Source organism: Dermacentor andersoni, chromosome 1, assembly GCF_023375885.2.
Source record: "Dermacentor andersoni chromosome 1, qqDerAnde1_hic_scaffold, whole genome shotgun sequence".
Classification (NCBI taxonomy): Eukaryota; Metazoa; Arthropoda; class Arachnida; order Ixodida; family Ixodidae; genus Dermacentor; species Dermacentor andersoni.
Genome location: NC_092814.1, coordinates 141914711 through 141938747, shown reverse-complemented (window position 1 = coordinate 141938747; position 24037 = coordinate 141914711). Strand labels below are relative to the sequence as shown.

The 24037-nt window shown below is 46.5% G+C and overlaps 1 protein-coding gene across 2 annotated transcripts; it reads right to left on the bottom strand.

The window, feature by feature from the left end:
* Window positions 1-7821: 7821 nt before the first annotated feature.
* LOC126544618 (uncharacterized) lies at window positions 7822-18385 on the bottom strand. Of its 2 annotated transcripts, none has more exons than XM_050192057.3 (4): window positions 18256-18385; window positions 12423-12617; window positions 11495-11698; window positions 7822-8085 (listed from the first exon to the last, which is right to left on the bottom strand). In XM_050192057.3, the coding sequence occupies exons 1-4, from the start codon at window positions 18299-18301 to the stop codon at window positions 7865-7867; spliced, it is 666 nt and encodes a 221-aa protein (XP_050048014.2). In that variant the 5' UTR covers window positions 18302-18385; the 3' UTR covers window positions 7822-7864. The 2 variants fall into 2 exon arrangements, with proteins under 2 accessions (XP_050048014.2, XP_054918078.2); XM_055062103.2 differs by having other exon boundaries at window positions 7934-8117.
* Between the last annotated feature and the right edge of the window lie 5652 nt (window positions 18386-24037).

Below are 24037 nucleotides of genomic sequence, written 5' to 3'. Positions count from 1 at the left end.
CATGGGGAGAAATTCTCGATCTACATGGTTGGATACACGCACGCAATTTTTTCCGGAACCTAGCCATATACAGCTTCGCTGTAAAAATAAAGCAATACTAACCCCTGTATTCCTTAACGACCCTCGATTGATGACGACGCTACACTTATAGAATTGATGTGGAGTGTCAACGAAGGTGCAGTGACCACTTTTTCTCGTCGGGTGGTGCTAGAGTCGAGGTAAAGTGTCGAGTGGAGGGTCGTTCTAGAATACGAAGGTAAATCTGTCCGGACCACGCAGATTGAAGCCCTCTAAAGTATATATATATATATATATATATATATATATATATATATATATATATATATATATATATATATATATATAAAGTAAACACGGAACAAAGTTCAGAAGCGTAGACTGTTGGGCCAGTTGGTGCATCATGTAGTGTCGTTGAGCGGAAATACGGGCGGGAAGAAACGGAGGGAGTGTCTGTCTTGTCCACTCCGTTTCTTCCCGCCCGTATTTGCGCTCAACGACGCTACATGGAACAAACTAAATGCGGAACTTAGACGCGTTAAGAATACTTATCATGAGCGTCTGTTTGCAGACGCACGAGTAAACATCCTCATACCTTGTGGAGCATTATCAATAAGGTTCTTGTTCGCGAAAAGCATTCTACCTCACCAGACAAGATAATCTACAATAAAAATTAAATCTGAGGTTTAGCGCTTGCAAACGATTTCAAAACATACTTTGCAAGTATAACCGTGCCACAGCAAACACAGCAATCTCCGCCTGGTACGTCGTTGTTTTTCATTTCGAACACTTTATTTGTAAATTACACTAGTGAATCTGAGATTAGCACTCTTATGAACCTTAAAGATAGTAAAGCTCTTGACGTTGATGATATACAGATAAAACCTATTACATATGTTTTAGAATACACCACTCCACCTTTAACACATATATTTAATCTAGCTTTAGAGCCTTGGGTGTTCCCAGAAAAGCAATGAAAGTGAGTAGGGTAACTGTGCTTTTAAAAGAGGCAACAGAAACGGTGTCACATTACCGACCAATCTCAATCATTCCAGTATCTTCCAAATGATTACAAAATATTGCTTTTTCTCGCGTGTCAAATCTTATTGCGATAGCAATTATATGGACACTCCAGGCGCACATCTGCCGTCGGCATAGCCGTGACGTTCCCTATAAAGTCCAAGGGCGATAAAATTGTTGCCGCGCGCCGTATGCTGTATGTGATTGTAGAGAGCCTACTTAAGGGGCTCCGAAATGTACTTTTAAACTCTTCATGCTCTTCTCATTTTCTTTCATCTACCTTTGAATAAACAGTGAAAGTTTCGCACTAGAAATCGTTTCGCCCTTGCTTGGTCGCCATGGTCTACCGGATGCCTGCGGCCCGCCGACAACGCGACGCTACCCAATAAGTAACGTCGGTCGAGTTTCGATAGGCAGGCGCCGCGATTTCTCGCTAGAATAGCAGCTTGGGCTTGTTGGTTTTCCATCCTGCTATTAACAGCGCAAAATGTAGACAAGAGACGAGACAAGAAGACACCACAAGCGCTGACTTTCAACAACGTTTATTTTGAAAGAAACACGGCTTCTTATAACCGTTGCCGTTAACCGTTATAACCGGCAGCAGTACGATACGCTACCCTGGAGTACGCAACAAGCTGACTGGCAGCGACTGGGATACGGAACCCTGGAGACCCCAACTTGGACGACAACTACGAGATCGTAGCCTCTTCGTCCTGGCGACAACGTTTGGAAGGAAGGTGTCTGGACTGCACGGTGAGTGCACGGCTTTTCTTCACTAAGATATCACTTGGCTTTACGTATTTTTTGGAAAGTGCATTGCAGTGATTTTTCTTTAACCGTTGACGGAAGTTTGAGTACGTCAAGTTTGTATAGAGTGAAGAGTTAGCAGCACTAAGGGCAGCCATGAACTTGAAGGCACTTAAGAAGCCGGAATTGTTGAGCTTGGCCGAAGAGTTGGGCCTCCAAATTGCCGAATCAAAGAGAAAGCCGGAGATCATTGAGGCAATCGAAGCGATCGGGGCCGACGACGATGAACTGACGGAATGCCTAGAGAGCATCGCAGAGAAGGAGGAGGAGCGTAAGCGCCTAGAGAAAGAGGAAAAAGAAGTGCGTAAGCGCCTAGAAGAAAAAGAAGAGCGCGAGCGCGCCGCACGTGAGGCCAAAGAAGAGCGCGACCATCTTACACGCGACGCACTCGAAATGAAGCGCCTAGAGATTGAGCTTCTGAAAGCCCAAAATAGTGAAAGACCTAGCACAGAGGCACGTGAAAGCGAGCGCAGAATGACAGACTTGATGGCACCCTACGCAGTAGGAGGGGACATAGGTCTTTTTCTGGTACAGTTTGAGCGCACGTGTAAAAAGGCAAAATTCGCAAGAAACACGTGGCCGCAACGCTTGCTTACGTTACTGCCATGTGAGGTAGCTGATATCATTGCCCGCATGGGGAAAGAAGAAGCAGAGGACTTCGATGAAGTCAAAGCAAATCTGCTTAAAAAGTACAGATTATCAGCGGAAGCATTCAGGCGAAAGTTCAAGGAAGTCGAGAAGACCAAAAGTGAGTCATATTCAGATTTTGCATACACCTTGGAGGTAAACCTGAAGAAATGGCTCAGAGAAGAGGGTGCACTCGGCGACGCCGAAAAGACAATGCAGTGCGTTGCTTTTGAACAGTTCTACCGCCGGCTGCCAGTAAACATCAAGTATTGGGTTCAGGATAGGCCAGGCGTAGACACTGTTACGAGAGCGGCCGATCTGGCAGAGGAGTACGTAACTCGCCGTGCGGACGAAGGAAACGAAGCTCCTAAGAAGGAGATGAATAAATACAGACCCGACAAGCCAAAGCGATGGTCAAAGTTGAGTCGGTATAAAACAATGGAAAGGTCAGATTCGGTGAAAACTAGTGACGAGGAAAGCGAGGGAGAAAAGGAACCACCCGAACGGAGTGCAGAAAGGCAGAAGGAAAAAACTTTCGAGGCCAAGAAACCAGTAGTTTGCTACAACTGCCAGCAAACGGGGCATATCTCCGTGGGGTGCAGAAATCCCAAACTAGTATTGATGTCACTAAGTAGTAACGTAGAAAATCTGAACTTGCTAGAATCATACATTCGAGACCTTGTGGTAAATGGCAAACCGTGTAGAATGCTTCGCGACTAGGCAGCCACAATGGACGTAGTGCTTTCGTCGTACGTAGATGAAGGCCAGTTCACGGGGGAATGTGCTTCGATAAGGCAAGCCGTAGAGGCCTCCAGTGTTTGTCTCCCTGTGGCCAAAATTCGTATCGAAGGCCCTTTTGGAGTACTGGACACTGAAGCCGCCGTCTCGGCACATCTCCCGCCGCAGTATCCGTATTTGTTTTCTAACAAATCAGAGGATTTGCTACAACGCAAGGGGATTGGGTTTAGTGAGGGAACAGTGCAAGCCCTAACTCGTTCCAAGGCAAGGGAGCTCGCGGCCAAGCCAGTGTATGAATGTCCAGTGGTGAAGGAAACAGGTTTGACAGAGGATTCGTCAACCAGCACCAAACAGGACAGCCCTATAGGGGATAATGCGGAAAGTGCACCAGCTAAGCAAAAGGTCAGGAAAGCAGCGGAGCCTGAAATCTCTCGCCAGGCAGATTGCCTAAAGTTATTGAACGTAAGCCCTGCCACAATGATCGCTGAGCAGGAAATGCGTAAGGCACAAAGCAATGCTGAGCATTACTATGACAGGACGGCTCGCACGCGACGCTTTGAAGTTGGGGAAAAGGTAATGATCCTTAAACCCTCGTTGAATAACCAACCTGAGGAAATGCCTGTCGACTTTCCAGAGTTAACAGCAGTGACGGAGGCAAAAGACATTCACGAGACCATTGAGAAGTTAGTAGAACAGGCGGAGTTGAATCCCAATCAAAGGGCCGAACTGAGGGAACTCGTGTTCGAATTTAAAGACGTATTTTCAGACACACCGGGCAGGACCACTGTGATCGTTCACGATATCGAGTTAACCTCGTCGGACCCAGTTCGTTCGAAAGCTTATCGCGTTTCGCCTCGTCAACGTGAAGTCATGACCGCTGAAATAAACAAGATGTTAGAGCTAGGTGTAATCGAGTCAGGAGAGAGTGATTATACCTCGCCTCTTATCTTGGTTGAGGTCCCAGGAAAAGAGCCGCGACCATGTATCGACTACCGCAGGCTCAATTTAATCACGAAGGACCAGACTTATCCGATACCGCATATCGAGGAAAGGCTTGAGAAGGTGAGCAGTGCTAATTTCATCTCTACGCTTGATTTAGTCAGAGGGTATTGGCAGGTTCCGTTGACCGAGAGGGCAAGAAGGCTTGCGGCGTTTATTTCCCAGATGGGAACCTTTCGTCCGAAAGTCCTGAGCTTTGAATTGAAGAATGCGCCGTATTGCTTCTCTAGCCTTATGGACCAGGTGCTACGAGGAATGGAGGACTTTGCACTTCCCTATCTCGATGACATAGCAATCTTTTCTTCATCATGGGCGGACCATACGCAACACCTGCGAACCGTGCTGTGTCGTCTACGAGAGGCCAACTTAACTGTTAAGTCTCCCAAATGCCAATTAGGGCGCGCGGAGGTACCTTATCTAGGTCATGTAATAGGGCAAGGTCATCGTCGGCCTTCTGAGGTTAAACTGACCGCCATAGACAACTTCCCGCAACCACGCACCAAGCGGGACATCAGATCGTTCCTTGGCTTGGCAGGTTATTACCAAAGATATATCCCGCGGTATTCCGAGATTGCGAGTCCTTTAACGAATGCTCTCAGAAAAACAGAACCCCAAACGGTAAAGTGGGATGACGCAAAAGAAAAGGCTTTTAGTATGCTGAAGAACGCACTAACGAGTCAGTCAGTGTTGAACGCGCCCGACTACTCTAAGCCATTCATTCTTCAGTGTGATGCCCGCGACAGGGGTATGGGGGTGGTGCTCTGTCAAAATAGAGATGACGAGAACGAAAACCCTGTACTGTACGCCAGTAGAAAGCTTTCAGTTCGTGAGGAAGCATACAGTGCATCAGAAAAGGAATGCGCCTGCGTAGTATGGGCGGTGCAGAAGCTAGCTTGCTATATCGCTGGTTCAAGATTAACCATAGAGACTGACCACTGTCCCATCACATGGCTGCAGTCCATGTCAACGAAAAACGGTCGTCTTTTGCGCTGGAGCTTGGCTCTTCAACAGTACAGCTTGGATATTCGTTACACAAAGGGTAAGCTTAACGGCAATGCCGATGGTTTCAGTCGTTGCCCCTAGAGTAACGAAAACCTCATGCTCATCCGGGTTTCCGTGGCATTTTTACGTTCTTTCATACGTTTTTCCGAAGTGTAGTCGATTGTTAGCTGATTTTAATAACCACGTCTTAACGCTTTCAAGAAATGGCTGTTTTTAGTGTTCAGGAGGGGGGGGGGGGGGAGTACGCGCGTAAGGAATGGGAAAGGTGTAGCGGGTTTTCTTTTTCTTTAAAGCCGGGTGTGTCTTGGGGGAGGGTGGCCTTGTGCTCGCTGCTTTGTGGTTGTGGGTCCGGCACTGTTCTGGGGTGATTGCTTGCCCACGCAGGAGACGAAAAGTTGCGAGACCTGCTTGCAAGACCAATTTCACCGGACCGGACCAGGGAGAAAAGTCACAAGAGCGCCACGAGGACTGATGACCACTCCCAGGAATCTACCTGCTACGAACTAAGGGTTCGTCACCTCTAAGGGGAGTTCTGCTACCGAAACGCCGATCCCTCGTACAGCGGCTGCTGGCCCCTACACGTCGGGACCTTCCTCCCCCGCCGGAGATGCTGTTATTGTTGGCGTCTGACACCACGTGGCGAAAGGAATTTCATCCGACCATCTTCGTCGAAATGAGGCGTGCCTGCTCCTGCGATGGTTGGCGTCCCGCACCTCATGCACAAAGAACTTTCTCTCACCGGACCTTCTTCCACCAGGCTTCGTCGAAATGAGGCGTGACTTTTCTCCCCGCCTTCCCACTCTCCCGCTCTTGTACCCTCGTCTTGGGAACCACGCTCACAGACGTCAGGCGACAGCGCTCATTCTCTTTGAAGTCTCTCCCTTTACAACGAGCCTTCACCGACAACCGCACGTGACGTCACTGCACTAACCCTTTAAAACTAACATGCCGAGGATGACGAGGATGCCTTTGACGAAGATAGGTCTTCCTATCGAAACGTCGGTTAGCCTTTCTGAGGCACCTTATCCCTGTTTATAACCTTCATACCACAGTGTGCTATTCCATCTGTTAGCCCCTTTCTTGATTGTAGCTTAGTGTGGGCGACTACAAGAAAGACGAATACTATGAAAATCCTTTCTTTGCAAATGAAGACGATTCGGCACGGAGACAACGTGGCCAGCTTTTCTAAAGCATAAAATTAACAAAATAGAATATGTCCACACTTTTCGCCTTCTAAATTCTTTTTACTTCTCAAATACTGCCTTCAAAGATATTCAAGTGTCAACTGCATCTTTGACACCAAAGGTAATTTCTGCCAATAGGCAGAAATGACCTTTGTAAATTGTAATTATTGTAAATTATTATTGTAAATTATTATTAGTAAACTATTAGTAAACTATTATTAAACTATTAGTAAACTATTATTGTAAGTAGGCCAATTGTTATACGTGGTACGTTCCGTGGTTTCATAATAAATATAGCCTACAGTCATTTCAAGATAATCTACCATACATTTTCAGTAAATATCAAGATATATATACTTCTTCACCCTAGGAACTTTGAATGCATATTGTAAATATGTGATCACTGATTGTTTATCGTCTATCAGAGGTAATGGTGTTACCTTTTTGTAACCCTTACACGCATATATTTATTTCTTAAGTATCGAATAAGTTTTTTTTAGTCTCTGTAATATTTTTGCTCTTGTTTTTGTGCATTTATGTAAGTAATTAATTTATTCTGACTGTTTAACAATGTTACTATTTATGATGCAACCACCATGTATGCCCTGTAACGGACCACCGGCCCGGTCAAGCTGTTTTTCCAACAGCTTTTAGCCCATGGTATCCACGAGAACTCTTGTATTCTTTGGAAATAAATCTATGTTGTCTATTATTGTAAACGACTTTATTCATTTGGCTGAGAAGGGTGGCGCACTCGGGGAGAAAATGAAGGCCCGTGCTACCTCCATATTTCTTTCTGATAGTCATTTAAAAAAAATTTCTCCGAAACTTCAAGCGCTGGTACGTCAGTGCAAGGTCGCATGTTTCAAGGCCACGCGTCTGGGCACCTGTGACAAGCGTCATGCACTCATGCGTCAGGCCACTCAATGATTCACGCTGTGCCCTGTTGTGGTGAAAAAGTTTCGAATAAAGGTTCATAGTTGTTAGAGAGCCTGTACTGGCCCGTACCGTCCGTATTTGCTTCGTTGTGGGCAATGTTCCGAGCTTCAGCTTTTTTTTCACCAACTGGCCCAAATAGACACTCTTCTGAAATTTCTATTGACGAAATGTAATTTTTTGTACCGATTCACGTAATGGTTCTCTTTAGTGACCTTTTCAGGCGCTTCAGAAAGCGTGTCACACTAGTGCCTCTGGTGGCAAGAGAAGAAACAAACTTGCTGCAGCATGGCCTTCGAGATTGGCAGATGCGTGGTGCGCGCGTGCCACCAGATCTTGGAGGCCATGGTAGTAGTCCTGGATCTCGCTTTGCGTCTTCTTTCTATAATTTCCTTGGTGCGACTTTTGGTCGCCTACTCCGGTCCCGCCTCTGTGCCGCTGTTTTGGAGGTCGCTTGAGACTGCGTGCGCGCGGAAACGACAGCGAGCGCTAGAGCTTTCGCGGCGCAGGCTGGAGAGCCTTGGCCGTGGCATTTATTTCTGTGGCAGAGGAAGGTGGATGAGGGAGAAAGCGTGCCTGAGTACGCCCTGCCGAGCCTCTGTCTCGATGAAGCGCTTCAGGATGGCTGAGGCTCCCAGGTTGAGCTCTTCCTTGAAGACGGCCTCCGGGACTCCAGGCAGCGGCGTCAGGTTACGCATGGGCACGACATCCAGCGACAGTTGTTCCAGCGACAGATCCAGGTGTACAGCGTAACCTGCCAGGGCATGAACCATGAAGGAACCGCGCCTCCCCATGAGCGTTTGTCAAGTGCATGGTAAAATGAAAAAAAAAAAGATACCTGTGAAAATATATCGGCAGAACAGCAACATTCATTTACAGTTTAAGAACGCCCTTGTCAAATGCTACCCGCACCTCATTCACAAAAGCTTTCACAAACTTAGCTAGCTTCTTATGGTACTTGCGCACCTACTGTTGGCTGTGTCCAGCGACAGAGCGGGGAATGCCGGCTAGCTGACTGGAGAGTTAATAAGCCGTTGACATTAACAGCAGAAGCTGCGAAAGTAGGTGAAAAAAAAGTCGCAGTTTCGCCCGAAAGGCGAAGCACCGATTGCGATAGCAGAGAGAGAGAGAGAGAGAGAGAGCAAATTATAAATGAAAGGGAAGGAGGTTAACCAGGACTGAGCCCGGTTGGCTACCCTATACTGGGGAATGGGAAAAGAGGAGGGAAAGATTAAAAGAATTGGCGACAGAATATTAGTAGCTATCTATACGAAGTAAGGATAGTAGTTTTATCGGCCGTATAAACTTCCAAACATTCGCTTATATACTAACTTAACAATGATATAATATGCAAGCGCGACTGAATGGGGACGTAGAAACAGACACACAGAGGCAGCGCTGTCTTTTTGTGTCTGTTTCGTTATACGTCCGCGTTCAGTCGCGCTGACACATTCTATCATGAATTCAAACCAACTAGCCCGCCAACGTGTTTTAACTAAATTAACAAGCACGGTGTCACGCGCGCACAGGTTAACATGAACACATCTCGCTCGATGAGCGCGGAAACTCGCTGTCAAAAATTGGAGGACGCTTAAGCTTCGCCTTCAAGAGTGGAACGCGACAGCGCTCCCGTCGACCCGTCAAGGGGTGTAAGACAATGCGCTACGGCGCAGCGATCACTTATGAGGCGCCCCGCATCGGACTTTGCACCCACCAATCATGCGGTGAGCGCCGAGCAACGCAGCGTTCGGCGCGGCAACGAAACGTGCGCCTGAGCAAGCGGAACGAACCAAAGAACTCGGTGTCTCTGAGGGAGGAACGATCTACGCGAGCCAAACGATGGGCCTGACGCCTCGATGGGATCGTCCTCTATCTCGCTTGGGAGCACCACGCAGACGCATGACTCCTCCGAAGCAGCTCGGCACACATCGCAGGGGACGCTTTTTCACCAGACGCGCTACGGTGCAGCGATCACGTCAGAGGCGTCCCGCATCGGACGCTGCACATAGGAATCGCGCTGTGAGCGGAAAGAGGAGCCGCGTCGCCTAAACATGAGGGTTCGAGTGATGCACGCTGGAAGTTGGAAGGGGAGAGAGCGAGAAAACTTATTAAACGCAAGGGTAATGGGGCATCCTCGTACCGGTCCCCGCACGGCCCGAAGGGGAGAAGCGGGCGAGTGGCGCGCCACGCGTCGGGGCAGCGCCGCACATTGCGAGGAGGGGTCTTCTGTGTTTGCCGCAAGATGGCTCTGCTTGTGCGCAGAGCGCAGCAGAAGAAATGTAGCGGAAACATACTTCGCTACTCGTGTAACTGCGACTTCTGTAAGTTACATGCTCATAATTACCGATATACACCGCAGTATAACTTTATACGGCACGTTTGTAAGGCAACACCGCATTCACTAGAGGCGCTTTTGTACCGCTTTGAAGCATCGAACTCGTGGGTGAGTGGTAGCGTCTCCGTTTCACAATCGGGAGACCCTGGTTCGATTCCCACCCAGCCTATCTTGCAAGTTGTTTTTTATTTATGAAGTGCCTCCCGGTATTTATCACTCACGGCCAACGCCACCGACGACACCGGCTTTTCTGCGACACGAGCTCCTTAACGCTGTCGCGTTAAAATGCTAGAGTGAGGAATCGTGGCAGCAGCCACGATTCCTCGTGGCAGCAGCCACGATTCCTCACTCAGCAGCCAAGATGAGCCCGCGCGGGCGCGCACTTTGGCCCCGTCGCATTACCGTCGCAGATCGCTTTCAAGATACTGCGCCCGCACGGCCGCGCCGTAAGCAGCAGCCGCAGGAACGCTCCCTCTCGTTCGCCCCACTCCCTTGCCTCGCCCGCGACAGGAAAGGGCGGGGCCCGCCTTCCTCGCTCTCACACGCAAGATTGAGGCGCGAGCGTTCACCGACTCACCCTCGCACGCCTTCACTCGCATATAATGCGTAAAGCGCGCGGCGACGATTTCATCGGAACCTCACGGCGACAGCGACGGCGACGGCAGAAATTCGCCTGGAGTGTACAGTCGCGGACAGGATATTACGGACCATGAAATCTAAGAAAAAGCTGAATATCTCCGCAACCTCACAACGCAATCTGGTATTTGCATTTTGGACCTCGACTAGAATATGCTAACAACGTTGTCGTGGGCAGTTTTACTGGTTACTGCTACAGGTTGCTCGGGAATTGAACGTTTTCGGAGATCCCGTGGTCCATTTTATTCTGTCCGCGACTGTACATATATTTGGTATCGCAATGAAATGTTTTACTGAGGACGCAAATGACCAACATCGCTAATAATGAACCCACAATGAGAAATAAAAAAAATACCAAAGAAGGTTGGCATCACCGTTTAAGTTCACGCTGCGTCTGTGCTCAGTATTTCATGCCAAAAGAAAAAAGAGAGTGACCACAATCTTAAGTCTCAAGTATAGTATACTCTAAAAACAGTTGTACCCTTTGGGGTGTATATTTGTCACACAACGACAATCATCTGTATTGCCCACATTTTCTTTCTTTAACGCTGCGAGCTCGGCACTTCCAAGTCACGAACGGCATGCGCGTTAGGAGCATGACAGATCATTCTCGACAGGAAAGTAACGAGCGCAGCGTTTTCAAGAAAGGAAACGCAAGCAAGATAGATGGCGATTATTGTTGTGTGGCAAATATACACCCCAAAGGGTGCAACTGTCTTTAGAGTATAGTGAGAGCACCACAAAACCTACACTTTTCACTCTTAAATAATTTACACGCTTATCTTGTCCCACAACAATAATCGTCATCCGTCTTGCTCGCATTTCCTTCTTTTAACGCCGCGAGCCCGGTACACTCTTAAAACGGTTGCACCCTTTGGGGTGTATCTTTGCCCCGCAACAATAATCGTCATCTGCCTTGCTTGCATTTCCTTTCTTGAAAACTCGGCGCTCGATACTTTCCTGTCGAGAATACTGTGCCACGCTGCAGCGCGCAAACCGTTCGTGACTGGTAAGTACCGGGCTCGCAGCATTAAAGAAAGGAAACGCGGGCAAGGCAGATGACGATTATCAAAGGGTGTAAATTTTTTTAAGAGTTTAAGATGTTCTGAACGCACGCACGCACGCACGCCGAATACTCCTACTCTTGGAGAATTATAGCACGTGGCGCATGAAAGTCGCGTGCAGCGAGTACCTTTCTTTCTTTCAGTAGGAGAAATCTGAGCTGACGAGTTCCGGACAACCATCATAACGGTAACGTTTTCATCGCTGATGCCGTCCTCCACTGTGCCCTCAAGCAGGAGCAGCATGCCATCCAGCGTTGCGTGGCAAGTGGTGGTGATATTCTCGTTGCGCCATTGAGCAGCCTGGCAATCTCCTCGGCGTTGCCAGCGCTTTCCTGGAAACAGTAGGTGCGACTAATCAGTAAAATACTCTCCCTTCAAAATATAACCTGCCACCAGTAAAAATTCAGACACTGGCCAGCAGAAACTAAGCATGGTAAAAATTACTTGTATGAGAGGGTTGAAATGTCTATAGTTAATGCTGCAGATACATTCGATCGGTTTGCACGGCCCGTATCTTTTAGCACATGTTATGGAATCAAGTTAATATGTCTAATTGTTTTATTTCTACATTGGATAAGTAAGAAAATCTGGCGTGTAGTAAGCGGCTAAGGAAGTCAAACAAGAAAGATACAGCTCAAGAACACATGGCCTGGATAGGCAGCTCGCAAGAGGAGCGTTGTTGGCCTCTTCGCATGTCCGGATGTTCCTTGCACCTCGATCTTTCAAGTCATGCTACCTTACCAATTCATCCAGCTTTCATCGCTAGTGAAAGGACAGAGTGCCGTTTGTTCTCCATCACTCAGTTGTCAGAGGCAATGTTGGAAATGTTCTATACAAGGTCCATTGTCATGGTATCGTGCGCGAATTTGGACAAGTAACGTGAAGGGACAGACGTCTGCAGTGGCGTAGCAACGGGGGGGGGGGGGGGGGTGACCGAAGACCTATGGGCCCCGGGTGCCAGATGACCTAGTTACGCCACTGGACGTCTGTGCACCTTGCAACGATGTGGCCCGGTGCGCGCCCCCGACCACTGCTCTTGCCGAAGTCTGCACTTGCCGAAGCCGAAGAGCACGCCGCTGTCGAAGCTCACGTTCAGCGCTCTCGTCTCGTCACTGTGGTGCACAGCGAATCCCGGAAGCAGGACCGTGGTCATGTTGGCCTCATTCACTTGCAATGGCAGTACCACGCCCAGCACCGTGTCCAGGTAGTTGTTCGCTTCGTAAACAGCACCCGCCAGGCCATATGCCCGACCTGCGCGTACGAGGATTATTAGGAGATGTGCGAGATAGAGAACAGCCAAATCATGAATTACTGCGTGGGCTTGCCATTATGCTTGTGGAGGGGCGAAACGGGGTCAGTAGCGAGTTCATTCGTGCAAATCTGGAATGCAGTTATGGTCGAGCGCCTTTATAACTATACGTAGGTGGGATCCGTAGGTGGGATCCTTCATTATACAGGTCACTTCATTATAAAGATCTTGTCTTTTAGAGCACTTCATAAAGCAAAATAGGCGTGCTGGGAAGAATCAGACTTAACTTTAACAACGCTGATACGTTTGGTCTTAAAAATCAGTGGTTTTTTTTTCTGCAAGCACTGCTTCACACAGCCGTTGACTACTGCTGATTTGATTTTGTCGAGGGTGACAGCGTACTCAGTTGGAAGTCCCGGCAGTGACTTAAGGAATAATGGAGTCGAATGCAACCAACATTTTCCTGTATTCTCTTCAGTCGAGTCCCTCGCCAGTGCCCTCAGGGTTACTGACTAGACCTTCATGTCGCCAACGCAAAGTTGCAACAAAGAATTCGTGGGGGTAATTTGGCGTAATTTCGCTCTAAAAAACAAACAAAAACAAAATGTGACCAGGAGCATGTAGATTATTTCTTTAACCATGGCACATTTGTTGTAAAATTTTCGGTATTACTGGTGCTCACAATACAGGTTAAGATAGCACGCTGGCCAAGACATGTCCCCTTCATTGTACAGCTTATTTCATAGTAAAGGCGCTCGTTATAACGGCGTTCTACTGTTTAGCTGTGACATCACCTCAGATGACGTTCATGGGTTTTTGTGTCGAGCCATTCCTTCACGGTTTGCCGGGACAGAATGCGCAGAAAAGTTTTTAACGTTGATACCACTTTGTACCCTTCCATTGTTCTGAAAAGTGGTTGTACCCGTTAAAGTATTGTGCTGCAGGATGTTACGTTACTCTATAGCCGTAGCTGAATATGCAAGTGTAACAAGGGTTTTAGGTATTTTTTGTATTCATGCCAATCTACTTTTCTACGCATGTACTCTCCATTTGTTACCCTTCCTCCTTACCCAAAGGCTAAGTAGCAGGTTAGAGCACAATAGTTCAGAAACACCTCTCCGCTTGTTTCTTAAGAGGAACCTTTAGTGTGAGCCCAACTCCGATGCCGCCTATTCAAATACATGTAAAACGCCGAAACGCTTTTCTAAGATAACTACTGGGCTGATTTTAATGATATTTGTTGAATTGAACTGAAGTGAGCGCTGGAAGTGGAATTTTGATTTAGGGCCTGAATTTTTTAAAATGAATTTTCAGAAATTGTTAAGTTGGAAAAAGAATAGAAGCACGAAGTTTACAAATTCGTAGTTCTGCACCTAAAGCAGATATCGCAGTTCTGTGAACTGAATTTATTAAAGCATCCAAAGCGAACAAATTTGATATGCCCCCTTAAATCTTACGTGAGCCACTTTACATTGTCTACAAGGGTTTTGAAAAGGTTCTGCTCCCAAATTAGTGGTCTATTTGAGAACCATGTATAATATATCAATTTTGTCCACTTTAGATGCAGTATTGTCTGCATTTTAGAGAATTGCGATATCCTTTCCCATTGCTGAGTTACGGAGTTATAAACTTGATAGTTTCGTTTCCTGAAAATGTGATATTTTTGCGAATTTTCATTAAAACATTCAAGACCTAAATCAAAAATTCACAACCAATGGTCACTAGATTCTAACTTTTTCTTTGGAATGCAACACACATCATCAAATTTGGCGCAGTGGTTGCCGAGAAAAAGTCGCAGTTTCGCCCGAAAGGCGAAGCATAAAGAAGTACATGTTGCTGGGCTAGTCAGTTCATATTGCTGAGTAGACCATAAATGTGATGTTCCGGCGAAGAAGAAGAAGACAGAAGAGACAAGAACAGGAGGAGAGGAAGAAGAGAAGGAAGTGATCAAGATGGATACCTGTAAATAAATGAGTGTATTTTAACTCGTACTTTATATTTGGCGCCATCACTGAGAAGAGTCAACTGAACGAAGCGGCCCTCGTTGAGAAAGGTGTGGTAAGAATCGATGCTTCTATGTCTGAATTTGAGGTTATGTTTCCGGGACATTCAAGGATAGATTCCAAGAACGAGACTGAGCACACGAATAACGCCTTGTTGCAAGCGCAATGTGCTTGTGCTACCTGACTTCAACAAGCCTTTCGAGCTGTGCACGGACGCTTCACAATATGGTACAGGGGCCGTTCTATATCAACGAGACACAAAGGAACAGCAAGGACGCCAACTCAAGGTGATTGGCTATTATTCTTCTACGTTCTCAAAAGCTCAAGAACATTATACGACCACAGAAAAAGAGGCTCTAGCTGTTGTGATGGCACTCCGGTATTTCAGAAGCTACATAGAGGGTCGTCATTTCCGGCTTTTCACTGACAACCGAGCGTTAACCTACCTCTTGGGATTAACCCAGCCTAAGGGCAGGGTGGCGCGTTGGATTAGTGAAATACAACAGTTCACTTTCGAGGTAAGCCATAGACCTGGTGATAAGCTTCCTGACGCAGATGCTCTTTCCAGGCTTCACATCACAGAAGTGAGAACATCTGATCATGAACACGTTTACAGCTTGTGGGAAGGCACCGAAGACCTGACTTGCAATAATGGCAAATTTTGCGAGCCAGGAACTTTGGTGAAAAAGGTTTTGAAGCTGTACCATGACAGCCCAGAGTCAGGAGGGCATGATGGATTCTGGAAAACTTATTGGAAGATAAAAAGTCGATTCATCTGGAAAAATACGAAGGAACATATCAAGAACTACGTGCAAACCTGTCACCAGTGCCAAATTAACAAGGCCAAGTATCGTGCAAGAAGGAATCAAATGGTCATCGCTAATCAGTCCCAAGTACCATTTGAAGTAATTCATCTAGATTTTGCCGAAATAAAAAAGCGAGGAGAGGGAGTCAGTAAGACCCAAGCATTCCTTGTCGCAATAGATGAATGCACACGCATGGCAGCTGCAAAGCCAGGAAAGGAAGACGCCAATTCAGTTTGACGTTACTGGAGCGGAATATGTTCAAGAACACCAAGGTAGTGGTCTCCGACAACGGGCCAGCTTTCCGCAGTAAGAAGCTTCAAGAATGGGCCCGTGATAGAGGAATTGCCCTGAGATTTGCCACACCCTACCATACAGAAGGAAACGGCCTAGCTGAGAGGCTCATTCGGGATTTGAAAGCATTCATCGCAATTTACCATGATTTCCGTGGAGGATGGAAGTGTGCCTTGGAAGCAGCAGTCAGGCACCACAATCATTCTCATACCATGGGATTAGGATGCACGCCTAACTTTGCTGCATCAGGCGAAGCAACTTGGCTACCGGCAGACTACGACCTTGGAATCGTTGGGAAAGTAGATCTGCAGGAAAGGCACAAGACAGAAGAGGAGCTTGTACGCTACAGATCAACCATGAAGAGACACTTCGATCTGCGACATAGCTCGAAGATGCCTGTAATAGAGCCTGGAGATAGTTTTAGTCCGGAGGAGTTTAGATGGACCGAAGTCCAGATTTTCTGGGCCCTACACAGTGATAAAGACCATCAAGCAACAAGGAATTTTGAAATCGCTACACTATTTGGGACCGGAAGGAAAAACTGAAATAGCAACAGTGGGAAATGTCATACCCTATCATCCCAGGAGGCATGAAAACCGAAGTCCGGGAGAATGTGATGTTCCGGCAAAGAAGAAGAAGACAGAAGAGACAAGAACAGGAGGAGAGGAAGAAGAGAAGGAAGTGATCAAGATGGATACCTGTAAATAAATTAGTGTATTTTAACTCGTACTTTCTAATAAATATGATCGCTTTGGCACAAACAAGTAAGGATGGAAGGGAACAAGAGGAGCGCTCCCCTTGTTCCCTTCCGTCCTTCCCTGTTTGCGTGAAAGCGATCATATTTATGGTCTACTGAGCAAGGCGCAGCATCGATTGCGATAGCAAATTAGTAGGCAGATATACGAAGTGAGCATACTAGTTTTATCGGCCGTATAAACTTGCAAACATTCGCTTACTAACTAAATTAACAAGCACGTTGTCACGTGCACACGGTAACCGTGAACACATCTCGTTCGATGACCGCAGAACTCGCTGTCAAAACGATGGAGGGAATAAGCGCGGCAGCAGCAGCGAGCGAATGGACCTTCGTGCTGTCTCTCGCTGCAACGCGAACTAAACTTCGAAAGCACAGCCCATACGAAGATACCGGCACTCCGCGTACTTTGTCCACATCGCAGATCGCTTGCAAGATACGGCGGCCGCGCCGTAAGGAGCAACGCCGGAGTCAGTATGAGTGAATTTACTCATGGGTGAGTATGTGGACTTATCAGTGGCATAGTAACGAAAGGGGGGGGGGGTGGATGACCCGAGTGCCAGGGATCAGTTAGGGGGATGTCATATGTATGTCTGCAGACCCCTATCTTTCCGCCGGCTTGACTGGGAATAATGGTGATAAGGAATGCTCCGGTAACCTGCAGCCCGCGCTCATGACATCTGAACCCCGCCCCCCTCCTTCCGTCATCGATCGTACGTGTTGATGCGCTGGGGCCGCCGATGCACTCTCCGCTCCTCACAGGGAGTTTGTAAGAGGTTAAGGACATCACGCTGAAAGCAGGTGTAGAGAGAAAAGTGGTTCGTGAGAAAGGAAATGTTGGCGCTATCTTCTGCAGCCCTTGAGGGAGCATGGCTCAGCGCCGAGGTCCAGCGTCGAGGGCGACGATATTATCACCCTTGGTCTTTGTGCGGAACATCAAGGCGATGGCAACGGCGACGGCAGAAATGCACTTGGAGTGTCCATATAATTGCTACCGCAATAAAAATGTGGGCCGATTCCGAAGATGATAGAATGGGCCCTTTTGAGGCCAACTTGAGTCACTGGTTATGTGCCACTAGGTATGCGCCGCTCTTCATACATATCAACATATCATCACTAATTACACACCGATGATAAGATAGCTTGCTAATAATGTGTATGAAGTGTGCGTAGAACAACGAACACCGATTCAGTGTACAATATTAAAGTTCATTTTCATATCAAAAGAATGTTATTTTTATACTTGGATAGTCGTCGTTGAGGCTGCACCGCAGCTCGGATATTCACATTTGTCAATAGGAGCAAATTAAGAAGGACATTATGGGTCAGAATGGAAAGAACTCGTAAATGTCATAGCATTCACGCACACTCAGCAGACAAAGGGGTGAAGTTTTCTACTGGGGCGGGGAGATCTGCGAATGAATGATCAGAGAATAAATGAATGTCTTCTGGAAAATTGATATACTTCGTAAAACCTCTTTGTATAACTTTCATATATCCATTATATGTAGTCGCGATTTCCATTTTTCTTGACCTGTACTAGCGCCTTTTGTTACTGGTTGCCGGCAGAAACTTGGACTGAACCACCAATAATCTGCATATTTCGAGGTGAAAAAACATAATGTCAAAACAGTTTCTTGGAAGACGTCTCTCGTACTCGTACACTAGCACTTGGCTCAAAACGAATGTCATTAAATTCAGAAGCTCACTGGATAATTCGCAAATTATCCAGTGAACAAGAGGGAAAACGAAACAACGGGTAAACGTGCGCACAGAGTACACTTACCAAGAACGGACGCACCAAGAATACAGGCAAGCACGATTATGCTCATGTTGAATGGCGAACGACAGCAAGCGTTGAGTGTCGAACCGCCACTTATTATGTGCCTTCTTCACTGCCGGTAATGGATGTGCCGTGCTTCTCAATATGTGTCAGCGTTGCTTAATATATACGCGACTTATCTCTTGGGAAGTGGACCATATTTTGCCTATCTTGTATCAATATTCCTGGGAAATGCCCCATGGGCACGGCCAATGAGAAAAAACAAGCATAAAAGCGGAGCGATATCCGTGAGAGTAGGAAGAAAGAAAGAAGGAAATACAACAGGTGAACTCACGTGCGCCGTTACTCATAAGGTTTCGATGGGTAGGATGCCCGGTTCGGCTGTGGGAAGTGCGTGGTTCGATATCCACCGCCGGACACCCACTGGTTTTATAACAAGAGTCCAAGCAGCCCCCCGGCCAGATGTCCGGTTTTTCAGGAGTGTGTTGCTTGGAAAAGGTTCGTGCAGACCGCTATGCTTGCTGTGGAAGAACCAAGAGAAAGAAAACACCATACTACTCGCCAAAAAGAAGCGCCCGCCTCGGCTGCGGGAGGTTGTGGGTTCCCTTCCAACTGCCGCCGGGCACCCAGTGGTTTAAATGGGCACAAGCGTACCCCGGCCTGGCGTTCGGCTTTCTTCCGAGGTAGTGGATACTTGCATGGTGTTTATTTTTCAAAAATAGCAGGAACGTGCTGTATTGTACCTTGAACTTCTTTTTTTCATTTTTTTGCATTTATTATACCCCTGAAGGCCACGGGCATTAGAGAAGGCGAGTGGTAAATACAAAAGAACGAAGAAGACAAATACAGTTGGTTACATCAATGTTTAAATGGCACCTGTATATACAATATTATCTGAGCCTTCACGGAACTGTTCATAATTAGTAAGGCCTACAACTTCAGCGGGAAAATGGTTCCAGTCACATGAGGTTCGCGGTAGGATGATTGTGAGAAACTTTTAGTGTTTCATGACAAAATGCCGACTTTGTACTGATGATCAATGCGACGGCATACATAAATTAATGGGGGTTGAGGTGATCTCGTAGAGTATGATGATGGTACAACTTGTGGAAGAGGGCAATACGAGACACTTTTCTGTGAGATGCCAGCGATGGCAGGCAAAGATTAGATTTCATGTTAATTATACGCGCTGTGCGGTTGTAGTTAGCAAGAATAAAATATAGAGTTATTTTGAACCATCTCGAGATCAGTGATTAGGTAGCAGGGTCCCTTACCGGAGCCGCGTGTTCGAGTTTGGGTCGTATTAAAGTTTTATATAAAAGTTTCAAATTTATAGGTACGTTGAAAAAGTTACGACGTAGGTAGCTAAACATGCCATTAGCGTTTTTAATCATGTTGTCAGTATGAAGATACCAGGTGAGGTTAAAAGTAATGTAAACACCAAGATATTTATTTGAAGAAACCGATTCCAACGACATGTTGCCAATGTAGTACGATGGTATGGCAGATGTTTTCCTATACACACGCATGACTTTGCATTTGTTAATATTTAACTCCATTAACAATTCATTGCACCAGTTCCCTATAGTGGTAAGGTCCGACTGAAGTAATTCAATGTCGTTAGCATTGGCAATTTCTCTGAATATGACGCAATCATCAGCGAACAGATGGATATGGGAGTTGCTAAGCGAGGGAAGATTATTAATGCAAATTAGAAACAATAGGGGTCCAAGGATGGAACCCTGTAGAACACCTGAACGGACCTCTGTAAACTTAAGCTTATCCACTTTCCCCGCAACTGCTATCGTATAGTAGTAGGGTTTCCTTGCCTTCTCACGCAACCTCCCCCCTCCTTGTATGGGAACTGCCTCTTCTCCTCTCTCCTCTCTACAGTTCTATTTACGTCCCTTCTGGACTCGCACGTTAGTAGAATAGGAAGCGCTGCAGTTTCTGCAATGCTTTTGAGGGCGCCACGTATAATTACAGTTGTGAAGAGGCTAATGTGGCGACGCCCAAGGAGCTCCAGAGGGCATTGTGCATATTAGACGCGGTGGGGTCCAAACGAGTTTCTCGCGTCGCATTTCCTCTCTGACTCGCTCCTGTCATGTATACACATGCTCTGAACCACCCCCTGACCCTGTGTGCCAGACAACAACTACAGAAGCAGCAGCAGCAGCAGCAGCAGCAGCAGCAGCGGCGGTGGCGGCGGCAGCGGCGGCAGCAAAAAAAGCTTCGTTCTAAAAGGAGGTTGGGCCACTCCCACGGCGACCATTACCCATGTGACGTCCTAATGCACCTATTAGACGGGGAGACACTCGGGTTGGAAATAAACACCCCTTTCTAAGCGTTGAGGTCTCATAATGACCGAGCACCTGGTCGGGAGCGTGCTTGTACCTATTTTAACGGCAGGTATCCGGCGGCAGCCTTTAGTCTGCCTCCCACATATTCTCTTTAACAAGGCCATCTATGGTTGGACAAGGGGCGCCCAGAGGCCGCGCATTCTCATCTCGAATGGTTGCCCTATCAAGATTTGCGACGGTCTCTGGGCGCCCCTTGTCCTCACCGCAGCCTTGGTGAAATAGTCGAGCATCCGCCGCGAGTGTGGGACGTAAAGGCTTGGGAAGTGGTGGTTGTCCCCAAGCCGAGGGCGTCACAACTTAATATGTGCATAATAGGTGCAAAAAAGAAAAAAGAATTCAAATGGTCACAATTCGGAGGCCCCGACAGTGCCAAAGGTTGTGTAGCCTCACCCCAAAGTGTTGGCCACAAAAAAAAAAAAAAGTCCAATCACCTTCACGTTGCTATACACCCTCACCTTATGGCTGCTGTACCGTGCATCACTGTCGTGCCTCAACACCTCCCCCTTTTGTGCTTGGTTTTGCGAAGCATCAGTGTTGAGTAGTGGTACCAGTGCGGCTGTCAAAAGCTGGAGCCGAAATTGGGGGGCCAGGCGATCCAAAGATCAGTCCCACAAAGAGACTCCAGATCATGCCAAATGGTGTGTGTCAGCAGAGATCATAGGCTGCTCATGAGCGATGCTCCTGCTTTGATGACTGCTGCTGGGACCACCACGCTGGGAGTGCTAACAGGTACGACAAAGATGGTAGCTGATGGGGCCAGCTCCACCTTTTCGAGAGAACAAGAGTGCTTCCCACTGTTCGTTCCGTCGATCTTTACTCCGGAATAACGCCCTCCAGTGCCTTAGTGCTCGGCTTGCTGGACGATTGTTCACCCCACGTGACGATTTCGACCTGCGGGCGATCGAAGTTCTCCCAAATACATTCCCCCCCCTCACTGTGCAATGGGTGCGCATTAAAGAAACCTAGATAGTCAAAATTATTCTTGACTCCCCTACTACAGCGTGCCCCATAATCGTATCGTGGGTTTGGCACGTAAAAGCCCAGAATTTAGTTCTTAAATGTCGTCACTCTTGGCATTTTGCATGCTTTCCGGAACTTGTCGACAAATGCCAATACACCGATCACGTCCTGTGCAGGTATATTAATGTCGAGCTTGAGCGCTCGCAAGAAACGAAGAATCGAGGATCCCGAGCGGCTAGGTGCCGGCGAGCATTCAACAACGCGGTCGCCGAACCTTTCACCAAGCCGAACGCCGGGTGTGCAGCAGACGTCGGTAATAACGCCCATCGTATTGTCAAATCGTGGGCGTTGTTACCGACATCTGCCGTGGAATCTAATGGGGATGCTCCCGAGTAGGCAACAGTGATTTTGACGTCATCGCTTTCATCATGTCAGCCTTGTTAATGGGAATTTCGAGCCAGGTAGCCTGACGTCATGGATCTGAGTGAACAGGCTTTGTGCTATCTAGGTGGTGTTGGCAGAGCTCTGATGGGCAAACCGTAAGTAAGATGGCGTCCAACAGCGACTTCGAACACAGGCTTAATCGGAATATATAAAGCATGTTAAGTTATTCAGCGAACGAGTTAAGTAACTTTAGAGACAGCACAGTGTAAATATTTTTTTCGTCGACACATTATCCCCGCTGGCGAAGATCCGAAATTTTATTATAATCGCAGATTAACTGCTTAAAAGTTAACTTAATTCCCACAGTTAATATTTGTGTGCTTTAAGACAGACGTTGCAACAGCAGAGTTGAAACAAGTCTTTGCTCGAGGTTTATGTCGATTTAGCAGGAAACTAAACATTTCGATAGAGTTAGCCATTCTGGTCGCAGACATTGTTCAGTCCTAAGCCGAACAAAAACGAACACTGTTTCGAGATATTCGTCCCCAAATTCTGCCGCTAAACTCTTGGGTCTTGGCTATGGCATTGCGCCGCTCAACTCGAGGTCGCGGGTCCGATCCCGGCCGCATCCCGATTATTATGATATTATTATTGTTGTTATTATTATTATCAGTTTCGGAAACATATACACTTGAGAGGAAAGGGAGGATCAGTATGGCAACTGTCACCGGAAGCGGCACAACGCCTGCTTACTCTTCAGAAAGGAGGAGGCAGAAACATAGAAATGGAAGATAGGAAGAAGGGGACGAAAGAGGAAAGAAAAAAAAAGAACACGATGACAAAACTCAAAGAATAAAGTAGAGCCCACACACATTATACAGATCACGCGCAGTAGAGACGAACACTGCAGGTCACACTACTAATATAAAGCTAAAAAAATTGAATAGAAGAAACTCCAGGTGGTCAAAATTAATCCCGATCCCAAACTACAAAATCACATCGTGGTTTTAGCACGTGAGACCCCAGATTTTTTTTTTAACTTTGGTGTTTTACCTATTTCGCCCTGCAGTGCGCAAAGAAGACTTTCTAAGAAAAGTACAACTACAATGAACTTAGCTGCAAGTTTGCGGATGGATATCTCGAAACTGGTGCTAATATTTGTATGCTTCCTAAGTGGCCATGCCTTGAGCTGTGACCTACTCTAATTCCGCAATTCGAACATGCTCGCCTAATTAAGACGTTAGTGAAGTTGATTGCTTAGTTTAATAATAATAATAATAATAATAATAATAATAATAATAATAATAATAATAATAATAATAATAATAATAATAATAATAATAATAATAATAATAATAATAATAATAATAATAACCTTTATTGCGAGTTCTCATGTACATGCATTTCTTATTTCTTGCCTGGTCTGCCGAAGCCTTCCGAGGTCTTGTATGGCACTGACAGTCGCGGCAAAATCGCATTGACAGGGTCTCGAGCATAACTAAAGCTCCAAAATAATGCTCCAAAATATAAACTAATCCTCTTCATTTTCATTAGCACTTACAAAACAAATTAACAAGAAAACAAAAAATAGAGCGACAAAGGTGCTACATGTAATCTTCAAACAAGACGGGTCACCTATTACATAAATATGCACTGAATTGGCAAATGTACTAAAGGAAATGAATACAGAAATGAATACAGGTACCCTATTCAAACCATTCGCAATGCTCACATACACAGAAATAAAAGTTAACTTCATACGAGTGACATTTTTATATCCATTTTTTAAGGCGTTCTTTTAACTGGTAAACTTATTGCTGCATTACTGAGGTGGGGAGTTAATTAAAAAATTAGGAATATAATATTGTCTTTGCCATTTGCCATAATTAATTTTTGTTCGAGGAACAACATATCTGGAGGGATTGCGTAGATTCATATGCTTTATAGTGGGTACGCGAAAATTTTCGTTCCATAAATATCGCGGCAAAACAACAGGGAGAAACACTGAATCAAAGTTTGGCATTTTCAGAAACATGAATAGGTTATCCACATCAATGTTTGTGTTGTAGGCTACAGTTTTT